The sequence below is a fragment of the Danio aesculapii genome, chromosome 17 (genome assembly GCF_903798145.1).
Source record: "Danio aesculapii chromosome 17, fDanAes4.1, whole genome shotgun sequence".
Taxonomy (NCBI): Eukaryota; Metazoa; Chordata; class Actinopteri; order Cypriniformes; family Danionidae; genus Danio; species Danio aesculapii.
Window position 1 is genome coordinate 19,631,469 of NC_079451.1, and position 18,560 is coordinate 19,650,028.

The window sequence follows — 18,560 nt, forward strand, 5'->3', positions numbered from 1 at the left end:
GGTGGCTGAGAGCTGAGAGAGAGAGAGAGAGAGAGAGAGAGGAGAGAGGGAGGAGAGATAGAGAGAGAGAGAGAGAGAGAGAGAGAGAGAGCTAGGCTGGTTATTTTTGTTTGACAAGCAGATGACATGATCCTTAATTGCTGAGTTGTCACGTTCCAGCAACGCGGCTCCATTGTCCCCCGAATCTCTGGTATTTCTATTCGGCAACAATGCTTTTTAAATCTCCCTTTATACAGCGCTGCCAAACGATGTCATGCGGACTTACTTTTCTGCGCTCTCCATTATGTCATCCACTAGCCATTCTAGAAAAAAAATTCCCCCCTTTCTCGCCTTTTATCCGTCTCTTCTGCAAGCCCCACTCATATGAGACAATGTCTTATGACAATAGAAGAGCCTAATCTCCATGTCAAAGCAATTTTCATTCCCCCAGTGAGCAGTCTGCTATCATTTTGTAATGTTTTGTTTCTTATTCTAAAAGAATTAAGGGGGTGGCGAGGGGGCGCTGGAGTAAGTCGTCACGGGGGCCGGGGGTCCTTATCTCAGTGTCTGGAAATTTGGACAGTGCATTTCGCTCTGCAGATAAAGCCGAAAAAAAGGAGAAGCCCCTCGAGTTCAGTAGATCCTAATAGGTTTAACATCTATTGAAACGGGGGCAGGCGAGAGATCAGATAGCCTTGCTTCTTTGGTTGGTCTTTTTTTTCCCCTCTTCTTTTCAAACCCCCTGTTTCTCGCTGAAAGAAGGCAGAGGCGACACACAGGCCAAATGTATAATTCCTGGATAGGTTAAGTACATGTTTGAACTTCTGCAGACTGATGCCTCGGGATGACGACTTAATCATTTTCTGCTGAATTATGGGAGAAGAACCCTGGCGGTAATTATGCTCTCGGCTGGCCTTTTGGGGGAACCCTATCAGCCCATCGTGGCTTCTGACTCTTTCTAACGACTCGGATTCCCCGCTATGAATTCTCATTCACGTCATTATCTTAAATTTGCAAGCATGGAGACAAGTTTCTACACGGTAATTACATCTACCCTCAGAAAACACACTCGTCCTCCTCCCCCCTCTTTGTTCCTTGTCCTTCCTCTTTTTTTTTTTCTTCTCTCCTCATGCTCGATCTCTCGCTCTCCTCAGCTGTCATCTAAACAGAGGCCTGCATGTTCTCATGGCCACAGATAGATAAGTGCTCACTGTTGATTTTTGATTAATGCTCTTTGAGGGGAGGCAAAGGCAATGAAGGCTTGATGAACACCCGTAATGACAAAAGGCAGGAGGCTGCATGTCAGAGCAGCCAACAGAAAGCCCGCCGGATTTATAGCTTTTAACTTGGCTACATTCAACTCAGCTGTCCTGTACATTCACACTCTTGGCAGCCATAGCTTTCGCACACACACACAGAAAGGCCGTTGCACAGGTCATTTGCTGAGGTCATGGGGCAAGTACACAGGGCAAATGGAGTACTGTGTATTTACTGATCTAGGATCAGGCTCTCCAAATATAGCTCCCACACAGCAGCTCTGAGCTGTTTAACCACACTGTAAAACTCAAAAAGTTAAGGTAACTCAAACCATTTGAGGAAACCAATTGCAACAAACCATTTAAAGTTGAAAAACTAATCCTAATAAGTACTGAGAACTTAATCCAATTGAGTAAACGAAGCAATTTGAGCACAGTAAAACTCAATAAATGAAAAGAACTCAAACCAACTGAGTACTGTAAAAGCTAATAAGTTAAGGCAACTCAAACCGTTTGAGGAAACCGATTGCAACAAACTATTTGAGTTAAAAAAAACTAATCTATATGAGTACTGTGAACTTAGCCCATTTAAGTTGAAGTAATGAGGTATTTAATTAACTCATTACCTTCAATACTGAGTTCAAAACTCTTTTCAAATGAGTAGAATTAACTTTCAGTACATTTTAAGTTAACTACACTCATTTAATTTGATAAAGTTGACTGTTGGGTTTTACAGTGTAGAGCTGTACTTGTTGCAAGGTGTGTTTATTTCCGATTCCTTCACTCAATTTCACTTGATCGCTTACTTCGCTCGATTATTAATGTGGGAAAAGAAGGGAATAAACCCTGAGGCGTATCAGAATTAAGTCAGCTACTTGATATGTAAATTTGCCGTCGCTGCATTACAGGCTATTGACACAATTATAATTTCATCTACTCAACCCTGAACTGTTTGCATTTGCACACAACAGCAAATACGGTATCAGTGCCGACCGTGTAAGCCTTGGTGGAGGAAAAAAAAAAGAAAGAAAGAAAAACACCCCCCTGACCAATCTGTCTCAGCTACGGGTTTGTTTGCTTACCCATCATCCTCAAGGACAATGTGAAGTAAACACGCTTGTAGAAACAAATGTCTTATCTGTTGTCCTGACATTTAGGGGTCTCACTGGCTAACCAGATTAGAGGTTAGTAATACCTGATTTTTTTTTTTAGTTTTCAGTAAAACAGACTAAAGTGTGTGTGTTTTAACAGTCTGGAAGGATCTGGAAAGCCAGTAAGACTCCTAAATATTGTCTTTTAGGGCCAGGTAAAAGCGTATGACATCAACAATTATAAAAGCCTTCAAATATAGCAAATGATAAGCAAATTTGGTCACACTTTATTTTGATGGTCCGTTTGTTTAATTAAGTTACGTTACAACTACATGCCAACTAATTCTCATTAAATTATAAGTAGACTGTCAGGTTGGGGTTAGGGTTGGGGTTAAGATTATGGTTGGTCTAAGTTGACATGTATTTGCAAAGTTTCTTATAGTCAGTCTGTTGAAGGAACAGTATTAACCGATAATAGGCAGACAGTCTACCAATACTCAAATGGACCATCCAAATAAAGTCTTAACGAAAATCTTCAAATGTACCAAAAGGCTCTCTAAATATCAACACTTTTATGTTGAACCCACATCAACAAAATGTAAAAAGTGTCTCTTGTTCCCTTCTCTCTCAAAGTTCAACCGCTGCATCACATCCCAGCTGATCAAGTGGTTCAGCAACTTCCGCGAGTTCTACTACATCCAGATGGAGAAATTCGCCCGGCAGGCCATCAACGATGGCGTGACAGGGTCAGAAGAGCTGAGCGTGAGCCGAGACTGCGAGCTTTTCCGCGCTCTCAACATGCACTACAACAAGGCCAACGATTTTGAGGTGGGTCCTCGTCCATTCTGTGTTTCACTCTACTGAGCGACTGCATTTACCTATTTATCAAAGCACATTGAATTATAAGGTGGTCTTCACACAGCAATGCAGAAGTTATTACGGCGTTCAAAGCTTTAAAATAAATACAGCTAAATGATCTCTTTATATGATTAGACAATGAATGGCAAGCTGTTCATCCCATAAGCCTCACCCCCCTCTCTTGCCATACTCCTGGGGTAAAGTGAACAAGATTCTTTTTTTTTTTTGGCTGAAACACAGTCATGCATCTGTCTGTTTGATGAGGCAAACAGGGAGCGATGCTTCAGGCCCAAGTGTCCTTGTCAAATACAATTTGCAGAGCTCACATTTACCGCTCAGCTCACTATCAATATCTGCCCACTGGGACTCTGGTCATTCAAACACTATCCTTACAACATCATCATCATTTAGCTGACTATTAGCAAAAATCTCCCTGTCCCCCTCCCCTCCCTTTCATTTCATTTAGATCAGGTCAAAGCCAAGGTTTATTGTGATTGCAGGTACGCGGCACGCCACACCTTTGGCGACCAGGAAGATATTTAGGGACATGATCCCTATTTTCATATATAAATGCAAGATTTGCATGGCTGTGGAAGAAAGTGCAGGGCACCATGAATAAGACTGTTGTTGGTAGAGAAGTCGAACCGAGGGAGAGATTGTTTTGCATATCAAGAGCCACAAAGGCTGCACAGGTGTACAAGCAGGACCGCCTGAAAGACTTTCCCAAATGCTCATTTTCCATGCGAGGAACACTCGATCTTTAATGCAAATTTGGCCACCCTAGTCTGTTCCTTTTTTCCTACGGGCTGGCGTCTAGCGTGCGACGATATCGCCCAGCAAGTCCGTGCTGCAGAGCGAGGTCACACAACCTTTGGCGGTGCAAAGGGACACTTCATGCTGAGGCTTTTTTGTACTAAATTTTCTCTTCTCCACCTGTCAGACTGCGAGGCATGAAACTGGAACCCTCGCCGATTCAGCAAGTCGCTCTTTCTGCCAAATTTAGCATCATCAAAGTTCCACCTTGCTAGCTCCTCCTGAATGAATATACCCTCTGTTGTGCTGATCGTTTGATGTTAATCTAGTCTGTCAATGTGCACCAGTAATGTGCTTCCTCCTCCTTTGAGACTTGCTTTTTTGTAGTTGGGCCCTGTCATTTCTCTCTCCCTCTCTTTCATTGCACTTCCTTTCGCTGCCTTGTGTCTTTCATCCTCTTCGAATGTACTCACCCCTCACTTTCCCATTACAAACTTTTTAATGACATAATTGTCACATTCCTCATGGTGGAATGAGCAAAGGCCGTAATTAAAGGAGCTTCATTAATTGCCTTCAATGCACTTGTGTTGTGCTCACCAAGCTTGCTGTTTTCTTTCAAGTTGTTTATCCTTCATTCGGCTCCTCCTCCATCGTGCTGTCTCGATACGCCATCATTTCTCTCTTAATTACTGCTCTGTTTGTCTTAGCTGGACAATGGCACAAATGAACACAATCAAGGACATTTGCATAGACACAGCTTATGATGTCCGAACCCTGAAAGGCTCCCCCCTCCAAAAAAAAAAGAGAGAGAGAATACCCCCTTTTTCGTCTTCTCTACCAACAGAGCCGCCAGCAATGTGGCAAGTGTTATCTCTTAGCTGAAGGGGTTTTCTGTGTACAAACCAGATATGATCAAGCCTAACAGGCTGCTTAACTGTTGTCTGGGAACATCATTTGTTTATCCAGCATAGCTAAATGAACACATTAGAATGATATTTTAATAAACAGGGAGTTCACTTAAACATGAAAATTTGGTCATTGTTTGCTCTCTCCGTGACCTTCTGAAAACTGTATACTGTTATTTTTTCCATGGAACCAAGGAGAGGCGTTTTTGAAGGATAGTCCTGCAACTCTTTTTCAGCACCTAGAGTTCATTTATAGGATACAAAATTAATGACTAGTGTTCTAAATTTGCAGTCACACTCATAGTAATAAAGGCACAAAAGCACCTTGGGATTACTGGTGTGGAACCTTTTCAAAAGAAACACTTTTGTACTTTTGAGATACTAACATGTACACTTGTTAGTAGAGGTTTCACAAACTAATTTCGAGAGGAGCACGTGATATGATTGACCGCAGCGGGTCCCAATCGGTAATCATTAGCCAGCCAATCAGATTATTCCAAAGTAAACACAAATATCTAGCCTTTTTCCTCCCTTCATTCCCTTCTCCTTCCTCCTCAATGCTTGGATCAGTCAACACAGTGGCTCAGTGGCTAGCACCGCTGCCTCACAGCAAGAAGGTTGCTGGTCAACTCTTAGGTGAGCCAGTTGATAATTCTGTTTACATGATCTCCCCGTGTTCACGTAGCTTTCCCCCGGGTACTCCAGTTTCCTCCCACAGTCCAAAGACATGTGACACAAGTGAATTAAATAATAGTAACAGTCACAAGCACTTAATGTGTATGCACTGGTGTGGTTGGCAGTCTATTCCTATAGAGCCATCTTATTAATCAAGGTATTGGTCAAATGAATCGGGGGAGCTCTCGAGACCTAACTGATCTCGTATCCCTCTTAATGCTCATTGACCAGGTGGGAGCCTTGGGCTCATCTATCTCTGAGCTTAGGGTTCTCTCTTGGGACAGCATGCCAAACCTGCTAACATCGTCAAGCATTATCTAAGTGTGAACTCTTGAAATATACACTCAACATTTGCATTTAAATTTTTGACATTCAGTTTTTTAAAGGTTCATTGTTTACTTCCTCCATTCTACCTAATGGTTGGAAAAACAGGAGTGTGAAAAAACTGAAGTCTCTCAAAACATTAACAGAGCATTTAATCGTACAAAAAAAAACTGAACACCTGTTAAATCTTGCAGCACAGTTACGCATTGTTAGCCAAAGTGGCGTTTCCTGGCCCTGCAATTGTGGCATCTGGTTCTCAGGAGCCGTCTTCACACTTACTGTATCACATCACAGGCACCATTGAAGAGTTCTAAGAGGGGTGGGGTCCACGGGCTCCACTGGGATAAGGAGACATTTTTATGACAGCTCTGGGAAGGTCTCATCTTTCGGCCACAAAATAGTTCAAGGCTCTTCTGTCAAAACCCCCTGAGTGTCCTCCCCCCAACTTGCCCCAGACCCGCCTTGTCTTCAGTCCTTGTACCCTCCTCCCATGAACCGGCTGAGGAAAGCATAGAGGAGGCTTAGTCTCTCGCTCTTTTTCTTTGGTCTCTGTGATCTCTGAGCCTTTCTGAAAAAGTGTTGGTGGCCATATACCCACAGCACACTCACACAGACCTCCTTTGACTTCGAGAGTTCTAGTCTTGGTATCTTTTGGCTATCAGGTGTCGGTGGCTGTTCTCATATTAGGTGAATGCAACTTTGAGACTTTGTTTGTTTCCTACTCACAAATTAGTTTTGTTTGTGTGGCAAAATTCCAAGGTTAAAAAGATACCGTTAGAGTTGAGGGAATACTTAAAGGTGAAGTGTGTAATTTCTGCGCCGCTAGCGTCAACAAACGGAACTGCAAAATTAATGACTTTAATTAACAAACTCTCCCTTCATCTACTATTGGCCGGTCAAAAAGATAGCCCCACCCATCTTATGTGCAATTGGTTGAGCCAGTGTTGCTGTTGTTGGGCTGTACAAAACATACTGCAGTTTTATACTTTTAGGGAAAATCTATGTACTTACTTATATACATTATCGTATATTCACAAAGGTTTACTTATAAGATCATATTAGGGTGGAACATTCTATGAAGAATTACGCACTTTCACATTTAAAATAATGTAAATGATGCAAAGACACCCAGCAACACAGCCTCTCAAAAAAAGATCAATTATCCAACACGTCCCCCTCTTCTCCAGGTTTCTCTTCCCTTTTGTTTCTTCTCTCGTCTCCTCTTGTCCATGTCTGGTGTGACCTACCCCAAAGGCCTTCATTATTAATTGTCCTTTGGAGACAGGGAAAAGTTCAAAGACTGCGCGGATGGTCCCTTTACTGCGACCGTCTATTGTCTAACATTCATCTCCCTTTACCCTTGTTCCAGGAGTGTATTATCTCCCCTGCCTCATGAGAAAAGAAGGTTATCAATAAGAGCGTAGAGAGCTGCCATCGTGACTGCCAGGAGGTCCTGGCCTCCCAAGTCCACACACAGCTCCCCCACAGAGGGCTAGTTTACTGTTGTTTATCTTTGAGCTGCTAGCTTGTGCCACGCTACACTAGAACATCTTAGGATCAGGCTCTGGTTTCACTTCTTCCTCTCTGACCTCACACTGACCTGCGGTGTGGTCTGCCAGCTCACCTCACGCTCCCATTATAACGCCACTCAAAGCTGCGGACGGTGCTACGAGATAACAGTGGACGCTTAAAGAATACATTAGGGATGCTTTAGCTTAATCTTACAGTCATTTAAGTTGCATGTTAACCCCTTAGCATCTGATTTGCCTTCTAGGGTCTGGTGTATACTTTCTACATGACAGTAATGAACAAAATAACAAAATAACACACTTCACTAGCATATAGAAGTAAAAACCAATATGTGATAGAAGCATGCCATAGAAAGTTTTGGCAAAAGGTGCCCATAAGACTCGCTATTTTTGTCATTATTCTGAAGTGCACAAAATATCCTGGGAGGCCACAAGAGGATGACACACTTCTTTAAAGGCCATTCACACAAAAAATAAGCTTAACATCAAATAAAACAGTTGTCATGAAAACACTTGCTACTGTAAACAGAAGCTTGCAATGCTTGCACCAAGTTCTTCTGATTGGCCCATTGCTTTTGATGAAGCGGCGATATGTGTAAATGTTGAAATTGTTTCAATTAGACATTCCATCTTAAAAACGAGGCACAAACGTAACAATCATGCATGTCTACTAAGCACGTGCTTAGATTGAAAAAATGGAAAAGTAGCACATTAGAATGGAAAAGTGCATTCTGTGTGAATGGCCCCTTACAATTGCAGCCACATGCACCTCTTCATTAAGTCCACAAGACTGTAGGGAGTCCCATTTGTCATTTTAGCTTTTTCAAGGGTGCTTGCAGCTATGCGGCCACTATGTGCTCCCACACAATGACAAGCTCCACAGCAGACTACTACCAAGAGTTAAAATTAATTGCTATTACATTACAAAATTTTAAGTAAACTATTTAATTTTACTTACACAAGACATTATACAATTTTTGGTAATCTTGAACATTCCACCATCTGGCCCTCCCCAATTCATGCTATTGGCTTAGCCAATGTTGCTGTTGTTAGGCAGGTTGGGATGTTTAAACAAAGAAAGTGTACTTCTTAAGGGTGCTTTCACACTAGCACTTTTGGTCAGCACCCAGGTTTGTTTGATGTTAGAGTACGGTATGTTTAGCTAGTGTGAACGTTGTCCTCTGAACTCTGATGCACACCCATGAATCGTACCCAAGTCCACCTGAAAGAGGTGGTCTGGGGTACGATTCGTGCAAACTCTGGTACCGTTCACTTCTGATATGAATGCAATCGTACCAAATAACGGAAGTGAACTGTACAACAAACTGGACTGACCCAGTGCAAACAGTGATAATGTCTGCTTGTCTCCTCAAAAAACGACTTTTGCAGACATCGCTGTTCTGAACGTTATTAAAAAAAAATTTCAGCAGATAGATGCAGATCACGTTCTTCATTTTGGTTTTGATAGCAAAACCAAAAGATTCAGTAAAGCAGAATGACCGTGATATGTGGATGTCCCCATTTTAGCGCTTTACTTTCATGGCCGTCACCTAGCAACAGTTGTACACAAAACAACAGCTTGATGACGCAAGTGTATCAGGGTTTAGAAGAAAAAAAGACAATGTGAACACAAACCAGCTAAGGACTATCGAACTTGGGTTCGGACCAGGCATTCGGACCAAGTGTGAAAGCAAATTTAGCAGAAATCAGCCAATGAATCGCTTACTTACAGTTGTTTCTGTTGCTCTCGCATGCTCATGACATTTTAATTAAATTAATAACACTTCAGTTAATAATTCAACACTTCAGTTTATCGTTAGCAGAGAACATCATGTCCAGCAAAAGATCTTAGTTCACTCTCTGAAAATTCAAACCTGCATCCACTATGCAGCAAAAGAAAATCCGCTCAAATGAAACTGAAGACAAGTCAAGTCGGACTTGGTGCCCTATTGTGTGAAAAGCGCACATGCAGCTGGGATGGCACCCCTCACAATAAGTGTTCTGTGGTGAACCCTTAGCTCGTCATGTGATATCAAGAGTCACTGTGGTCAGATGATGCAGACTATTGTCTTCAAGGGCTCTTGGGTCACAATCATCTTCCTCTCTCTAATTAGATCATACTGTCTGATGGACTGACACTTACAACGACAGGAAAGAAACAGCTCTGCAATGTGGCAGCGCGCAATCTTTTCGCAAATAAAAAGGAATAAGAGACCAATTTCAAACAGATGCCAATGATTTAACGTGAAATACAGTTGGTTAAGCGGTACGCTGCTACTCAGTCCTGAATCATTTCATCATTGGGAAGATGATGGATAGAAGACTATTAAGCGTTTCCTCTTTTCTCTTCACAGCTCCCTGTCACACGGTACCATCCCTAGCTGAACGTAATAGAGCTCTATGAAAACAAACTCCCATCATATTAGCTTTGTTATTACCATGCTTCACGTCAGAGGAGATCCAGTAATCTAGTTATAGGACGACACTTAGGTTCTGTTCCCATTGCGGTCGCTGATAGAATAAGCCTCACACTCTTTACGTCTTTATTGGATGCACTTTAGACAATATTTTAAAAATAGCCTGCCAGTTTCACCACAGTCAGGTAGGACAGAAGTAGTTTGTTTCTTTCACCTGCCATTTAAGGGAATATCCGTTCCCATATCTCCGTTGATGAGCTCACAGGGGCTGTGTGATTTCTTCTCATGCGACTCTTGTGGGAACTGAACTTCCTCAGCGTTTTGGTTAATCATTAGTGGAGGTGACCTGGAGAACGCTACAGTACAGCACATTACATTCAACGGCCTTGACTGTACTTACCAAGGGACATCGTAATCGCTGCCATCAAATCTGCATTAAAGACTTATCTTCTGTTCATTAATAGCGCAAATAGCAACATCAACAAGGAGATGTAATTTACTAATTCAACGAAAGCACACCTACTTTAGACTGCTTCACTTAACAAACACAAAGAGTGTTTCAGTCTAACTGTCTGGCAATGGCAGTTTAGAGGGACTTAAAGCCAAACTGCTGTAGGCACTCTATATTGTATATTACTCAGAGAAACAGAGACAGAAATTAGATAAGAGTGTGTGATGCTTTCAGGCGATGTTTTTGCTTTCTTTTTTTTTCCAAGACAAAATGACTTATTAATGGTCACTAAGTTGCACAGAGGGACCAAGCCCTGCAGTCTTCAGCAGCAGCCAAAGAAAGCTACTAAACACACACTCACACTCGCACATACGGTACAGAATAAATCATAGATGTAGTACACCCTGTTCAAGTTTGATCCTTCCCCTCACACTATAAAGCTAATACCAGTGCTTCATTTAACCACATTACAACATACTGACTGCATTTTATTCAAGAATATTTTGTACAGAACAGAATTATTTTTAGAGTTTTTTGTCTTATTTTCTAAAAAAAAAGTCTCAAAACATAATAAATTAATTTTTAATTAAATGAAGCTTGTTAGATTCATAGTTAAAAGTAGGAATAGCTTATTTACTGCCTCATAGTAGAGATTTTAGTCTAATTTGGTGATTTAAATTAACACATAGTTAAAATATAGTTTTAATAAAAACAGCACCATAAAATATTATCTACGCTTCACTATTTATAATGTTAAACGTTTACAAATGTTAGTTGATTTAGATTATATTTACACTCAAAAACATGACTACTGCGGCTTGTTCGAACTACATGTTTAAAATGAGCTGAAACAACGCAATTCTTGTAATTTCTTTGGCCAATTTATTTGTTTTATTTTTAGTCCACTTATATTTGTAAACTATCAAGTTAACTTAAGCATTTTGTGTTGAGACAACCTGAAGCATTTGTGTTGGTCCAACTACCTGGTTAGGGGATTTGTAGTTCTCAGCATGCTTGGGATTTAATTAAGAGAGGTAAATGTTGAGGTAAATGTTGACATTAAAGCCTTTAAAGTTGACATTAAGTGTTTAAAGTTAATAGAAAGACTTGTTTGAGTCTAATCTTCAATTTAGTTGAAAGATTTAGAAGTAATGCTTTGAGTTTGGAGATTACCACCTTGCAAAAGCACCCATGATTTCTGTGTTGAGCTTAATAAGCAAAAATGCAGTTTGTTTATTTAACCGTCCTAAAATGAGTTCTGAGATCAGTCTCAATCAACTGTATATGTAACTCGTGAAAGATACTTAAAAATGGCTCTTTTTGTTAATAACTTCAAATAAAACTAAAGCTGCAGCCCAAATGCCGCATTATACACTATGCACTATGTACTTCTGGACTTACACACTTAACAGCATAGTATTTGAATGTAGTGTCGTCCCAAATGAAACACTAATGTTTTTTTACTAAGCGGAAATTCAAACCGTGTCCCTAATGACGCTTGACGGTTGCAAAATTACTGAAATAAATGACTAAGTACCAAATAATACCTGTTATGAGTATAAATGCATTCACCATCGGGAGGCGGTATAATAACTCTCGTTGGAGAGTTTTGCTATCACAATGCAAAATAAATAAAGTAATCCAACATGAACTTGATACCTCCACCACTTCCGCAACATGAGCAAAGTGTCCATCATTCCACACTTCATATTACCGGTTGAATAAGTGCATCATTCGGATATTTAAAGTGCACTTATTATTTTTCAGTGTGTATGCACTTACTTACTTACACTATTTATACTACAAAATGACGCAGAATAGTGCAAAAGTATGCGATTTGGGACGCATCTTAAGAGACTTCGAAATGGTCAACACATAATAGACATGCATGATATTATCAGACCTTTGAGTTTAAGTTAAATAAAAATACAAATGTATTTAAACTTTTACTTGATAAAATCATGTTGGATCAACTCAATTGCATTCTGTTGGTGCTAAATATTTTATTTTAGTTGGTGCTAAACAAATTTATTGGATGGAAATCCTGCCCTCAATTAAATTGAGTTCATCCATTGAGTTGTTGTTTTGATAGACAAACATCCTCATTTTAATAGCATTCCATTACTGTATGAAAATCTTAACAGGTTACTGCTAATGGCCACAATTCTAATATCAGTCTGCATAAGACGAGCAACAAATTAAGTTTAATTCAATACATATTCTCTGTAAACTAGTCAGTTTTGTTTAAGGATGATCAGAAATGCACTGGAAAACCAGGCAGAACACTGATCAAGGAACGAGCTTCAAGGTATCTGAATATACAAGCTAACCTGTTTTTCCAGCCTAAGATTGCAGAATGAACTTGACCGTGTCCCACCAACACGCATCACATGCTTCCTGCCCTAAAGTGTGACATTGTGACGCTGAATATCCACTTCCTTTAATTGCCTCTCAGCCTTAAGTGCTGGCTGCCATGGGCTGGAATTCAGTTGTCATGAAGGGACCTGTGACAGAACATAAACAGAGCATTAAGTAGTTTCTAAAGGGCCTGCGAGCTCGCTGGAACTCCTTCCTCCTAAAGATAAGTTGCTGGAGTGGCACAAACTGAGAAACACCTGCCAGGCTTTATAGCTCCCTACAAATAGCTTTTGATGGAAAGTTCTTGCGCACGCTGGATGGGCCTCCTTTTTATTATTTCTTTCTCCTCCCAGACTCCTTGCACGTTCTCCCATGTCACCTTGTGTGCAGTCTGCTCAGTGACACCACTGGTGATTATGTCATTATTTTGCTCCAGGGGGTTCAAGCACATCTGTAGCTCTCGTGCACGGCTTTCTCCAAGCCCTGGCACATCTCCCACCCAACCGCCCCGTCTCTGTCTCCCTCCCTCTTCTCTTCATTAGTCTCGGTGCCAGATCCTTTCTTCAGCCAGACAAGAAAGACCCAACTCCAAGCTGCCTTTTTCTCCTCCCCATGCCTGCTCCAGTCCTTAGGCCATTCTGTCCTCCCTCTCCCCCCTCCTTCTCCTCCAGATGTCCCTCTTTCTCTCTTTCCCTCCCTCAAACACTCTCTTCTTTCATGGGGTTCAACTGCAATTTGAGACAAATGACTTCATAACCTTTAGCCCAAGCAGGTTTGAGCCCAGACCCTCCTCTAGGTCAGAGACCCACTGGCCCTGAATTTGAAGTGCACATGTCATCGTGGCTTTGTTTGCTTTGGTAAATGCAACGATATAGAAGGGTGAAAGGACATCGCGCTCATGCGGCGAATCAGATGCATATGCATAACAAACACTCTTTATTAAAGAAGTAGTTCAAGCAAAGATTAAAACTCATTATTGCTCATACTCGTTTACAGAGAAGTTGTTTAGCCATAAAACACAAAGCGATTCATTTTTTGTTAGATTCTTTCTTCGCTGACATTGAAGTCAAGCTTCAAAAAAGAAAGCAGAACCACCAATAAAGTATCATAAAAGTGGTAAATACAGTTTTTACACTAAGTCCAAATGTCATCGATAATCACAAGCTATGTTTCCATCCAAAAATGCGAATTAAATTTATGCGCAAAACTGGAATATCGCATAATAGACGTGCGAATAAAGCAGCGTTTCCATCCAACGAGTCAAGGAGAACAAAATTGTCACTTTCTAATTAACTGGTGCCAAATATCAACAGTAAAAACGGAATTTGCTGCGGTAGGAGAAGTTGTGTCAATCTTTTCTTTATTTAATAAATGACTTGCGTCTCAGAAGACGATGACGACACTAAGTGAGCATGTGGTGGCGTTTGAAGGCATGAGATGCAAAATACATTTAAGATGTTTTACAATGTGCTCAGTCGGCTGGTTTATCCATTGACACAGATTTTTATAAATCACATGATCTCTTATAACAAAATCACAAGACTTTTTTTAATGTGCATACTGGAATTTGTTTGGTAAAAGTGTTTCCGTTGTAGTTTATGCGCATCTTTTCTTATCGAATAAAAAGTTTATCATACTCAGTTATGCTCATTTTCAAGATTTATGGTAATCTTGGCATTTCCATCAACCAATTTTTTATGTGCATAAAAATAGGTGGATTGAAACGTAGCTATAAAGTCAAATTTCAAAACAAATTATTCAGATTTTATGGCCTGAATCAATATTAAACCCTGCATATGCTCGGAGTGAGAAACCGATCATTTGGAACCAATCATTTAGGGTTTAAAAACAACAACAACAAAGCTGACCATTAGTTTGTGGTGATTGTACTGCCACCAATCGACTTCTATAGTAGGAAAAAAAATACTACAGAAGTCAATGGGTCCCAGCAACCAGCATATTTCAAAATAAGAGAAACTGAAATAGGTTTTGAACAAATGAAGGGTTAGTAAATGACGAGAGTTTAGAATTTTCTGTGAACTATACCGTTAAACTTTTAAAGTATCAGAGTTGATTTGAATGGGGTATATGCACACAGACTTTTAATTTCAGTCAGATAGCCCCATGGCTTCCGGTGAATTGTTATCCCATACAAAATCGCAGCGTTTAAGATCTGATTTCTTTAAAAAAAAACAAATCAGCACTGCCTGGCTGAGATACGATATAAAGTGGTAATCAAACCAAACAAGAAGCACTGCATTAAATAATATAAAATATGGGAATTAATTTTACCCCAGTATTTTAATGGAGTTTCTGCGTTAGCATGCTGCTAATAACAATGCCTGCGTGTAAATGGTTTTTCGTCTCTTTTTACGCTTAAAAAAACCAAATGGATGCTCAAGTCTATTTAATTGATTTTATTTCACAACATCGACCCTGTAAAAAAAACCTTATGAAGTTAAAAATAGTCACGTAAATCTTTCAGAAAAAACTATCTGTACATACAGCGCATTAGAATTACACCTCAATTTCAATTATTAAGCAGTTCTTCAGTGTTTGTTTTTATACACAAATGTCTGATCTAAAGAATAAAACCTGAAGAAACTTTCCATGCTATAGAATGCAGAGTTATGGAGCCACACATATATCAGTTGCATTATCGGCAAGGATTAAAAGATGTTTTAAAATGTGTTTACCAAACAGACCAAACTTTTCACATTGGCAACTTTGTTTTGTTCTGAATCTGTTCAAAATGATGATCTTGTCAGTCGAGAATATCAGGGCCTTTACGCTGAAAAAAAACACAATACTTTTCTTATCAGCTAACATTTTTTGGTAAAGAGGTTAAAATCGGCAATGTCCTTTTTTTTCGGCTGAACTGCTGCTTTTATAATGCTTGTTTCGTCTTCTGTGAAAGAAAACACAACCCAGCGAATGACCTTATTTAAAGGTGAGCGCAAATATATCCACTCACGCACACACTGCCAGCGTGCCTTGAGAAATGGGCATATGGTGCTTGCTCAAAGTTTTCTTAAGTATGAAAAATAGTTTTCATCAAGGCCAATGCAGAAGCAGCAGCAGCATGCGTATGTTTGTCCAGCACTTGCAGTGAGAACCTAAGCCTGCTTCAAGGTTGCCGGGACAGTTTGTGGAGCTCAGTTGCATCACACTGGGTTTTGAAAGAATCTTTATCAGAGAGGGAAACATGCAATCTGTTTGCCTGATTGACACTCCAGCCAAGAGTTTATCAAACTGCAAGGTTTTGCTTTCTATGTACTATTGATTAGCTGGAGCCGAATGTCCAGCATTCAGTGTAACGTTTCTCGTTCGGTGGGATGTTGTTCTTTTGAAGTTCAGTCAAGCTCCCGGACAAGCAGTGATAGAGAGAGAAACTGGGAGGGAGTGGGTGGACTCTTAGGCTTTCAGCCCCCTGGCCTTGAGACTTGTTTGCTCTCTGTCAATCCATTATCTCCTAGAAAAAAAAACATCAAATCTCCTGGATAAGTCTCCGGCATTTAGATGTTATATATATTTTAAAAGGTTTCTATTTTGCTGATAATGTTTTACTTGTATACTTGAAATCAAAACACAATAAAAAAAGAATTGTGGTGGTCGAAGTACACAAATTAAACACTCAAGTAAAAGTACAGATATGCTAATAAAATACTCCGGTAGGGGTTTAAAGTCCTCCTTTTTAATATTAACTTTAGTAATAAAAGTATTTCTGAATGTTTATTTTGAAAGAAATTTGAACTACTAAAACAGTCAATATAACCACACTGATAATCCATGATAAATCAAGTAAAAAATATATTAAACCACATTAACAATATGTATAATAGTACAGCAGTAAAGCTACTTAGTTACTGTCCACCACTTCAGAAAAAATGTCTAAAATATTTAATTTGTAAATGTAAACCCTTTTATTTTCATTTATTTTCAAAATAATTAAGAGTATTAAAACTAAAATAATTAAAAAGTTAAAGTAAAACTGTCATAACACAAAAGTAATAAAAACAAAAACACAACAAAGACATAGAATAGCAAAAATTATTTAATAATAACCAATATAAATATAGAAAATAAAAACAGCCAAACTAATAAAACATACTAACATTTGTTCAATTTAACTAAAATAAAACTTTTAAACATATTTAAACTCTCTACTCAGATTAAAATCTGATATACAGAAATGTTTTATGATAATAATAATAATAATCATATTAATAATAATCATAATAATAATCAATATAAATATACAAAATTTTCTATTCTAATTTTGGACCTATTACAATATTAATGTTTTTTTTATTTATTTATTTTTTTAGTTTAGCTTTAGTTTTATTATACATATTTTATTGGGTGGATCTCGGGCTTTGTTAAATCAAAATGTTCAATAAAAAAAGAATAAAAACAGCCAAACTATTTAAAAAACACTATAGTAATTCAATTTAACCAAAATAAAACTTTTAAACATATTTAAACTCACTTCTCAGATGAAAATCTGATATACAGCAATGTTTGCTAACAATAATAATAATAATAATAATAATAATAATAATAATAATAATAACAACAACAACAACAAACCTATAATAATAATAAACAGATAATAATAATAACAACAACAACAACAACAATAAACCTATAATAATAATAATAAACATATAATAATAATAATAAATATAAATATAAAAATAAAAACAGCCAAACTATTTTAAAAAACACTATAGTAATTCAATTTAACTAAAATGAAACTTTTAAACATATTTAAACTCTCATATTTATTCTCAGATTAAAATCTGATATACAGCAATGTTTGATAATAATAATAATAATAATAATAATAATAATAATAATAATAATTATTATTATTATTATTATTATTAATTAATAATAATAATAATAATAATAATAATAATAATAATAATAACAATAAACAAAAGCAAAATGAAATCAAATATTTTTGACTTGTTTGTGGGATACAATTTCTCTTTGACAATCTCTGAGAAATCTCACCAACTGGCAGATGAATTTATCACCTCTGTCTGAATGGCTTGGCCTGAGCAAATACAAGCAAGCAAGATACACCAGAGGCGATATCAAACAGTGGCCGCAATGAAATGGAAAGTAGACTCTTCCCCTTTAATGATTAACTCTGGTGAGGAAACCAGGACTTTCCTCCCAAGAAGAAACTCTTGGCTGGGACAGAGCGAGCACGTCTATGCTTTCGGTTCCTCCGCATTGTGGCCTTTTGAGATACAAACCGTTTCACAGAACAAGTCTTGATGGAGCCGTGACATTTCCCACAGCCCTCCTCCTTCCCCTCCCCACGCAGTCCTTGATTTGTATGGCAGTTATCAGGAGGTAAGTCTCTCCTCAATCAATATTTACCCAACAAACAGAGTGGATTCGGGGGCAGTTTGTATAGAGGGCCCAAGTGCACACGCAGTGGGGTGAATGAATGCTGGTTGAAGTACCGGGGCTGCTGATCATGACTGTTCTACATGTCTTTCCCCCCTCCTCTTTCACCTCTTGTCTTGTGTTTCTCGGTGGAGGGGCGATATAATATCCCTCTTTTCATAAGACGGTCTCTGTGTCCTCTCATCCTTGGCAACAGCAGCGCTGAGGATGCAGAGCTGCCAGAAAACTGATCAAGCTGGGGGGCAGGAACCGGTGGCCAGCTAGCATGATTTGTAATCATACACAATTTTATTTAATTATATTCTATGCAGCATGAAAGTGAAAAATGAAAGTGATTTTTTTAACACACATTAGGTTTACTTGATAAAATCATGAAATCTTTTTTATCTGTAACAAAAAAATGTATTGTACTTTTTTAAAAAAAAGCAAAAACTGAGGTCACAATAACAAAGTCACAATGAAAGTGAATAGAAAGAGTTACAAAAATATTAGAAATATTAAGCTAGTCATTTATATATATATTTTTGAATGAAAACACTA

At 38.7% G+C, this 18,560-nt stretch overlaps 1 protein-coding gene across 1 annotated transcript in view; it reads left to right on the forward strand.

Moving 5' to 3' along the window:
* LOC130244314 (prospero homeobox protein 1-like) overlaps nt 1–18,560 on the forward strand; it is a 47,307-nt gene that overhangs the window by 14,890 nt on the left and 13,857 nt on the right. Inside the window, 1 exon segment of the mRNA XM_056476693.1 lies at nt 2,960–3,154. Within this exon segment, the coding sequence (XP_056332668.1) occupies nt 2,960–3,154 (195 nt within the window).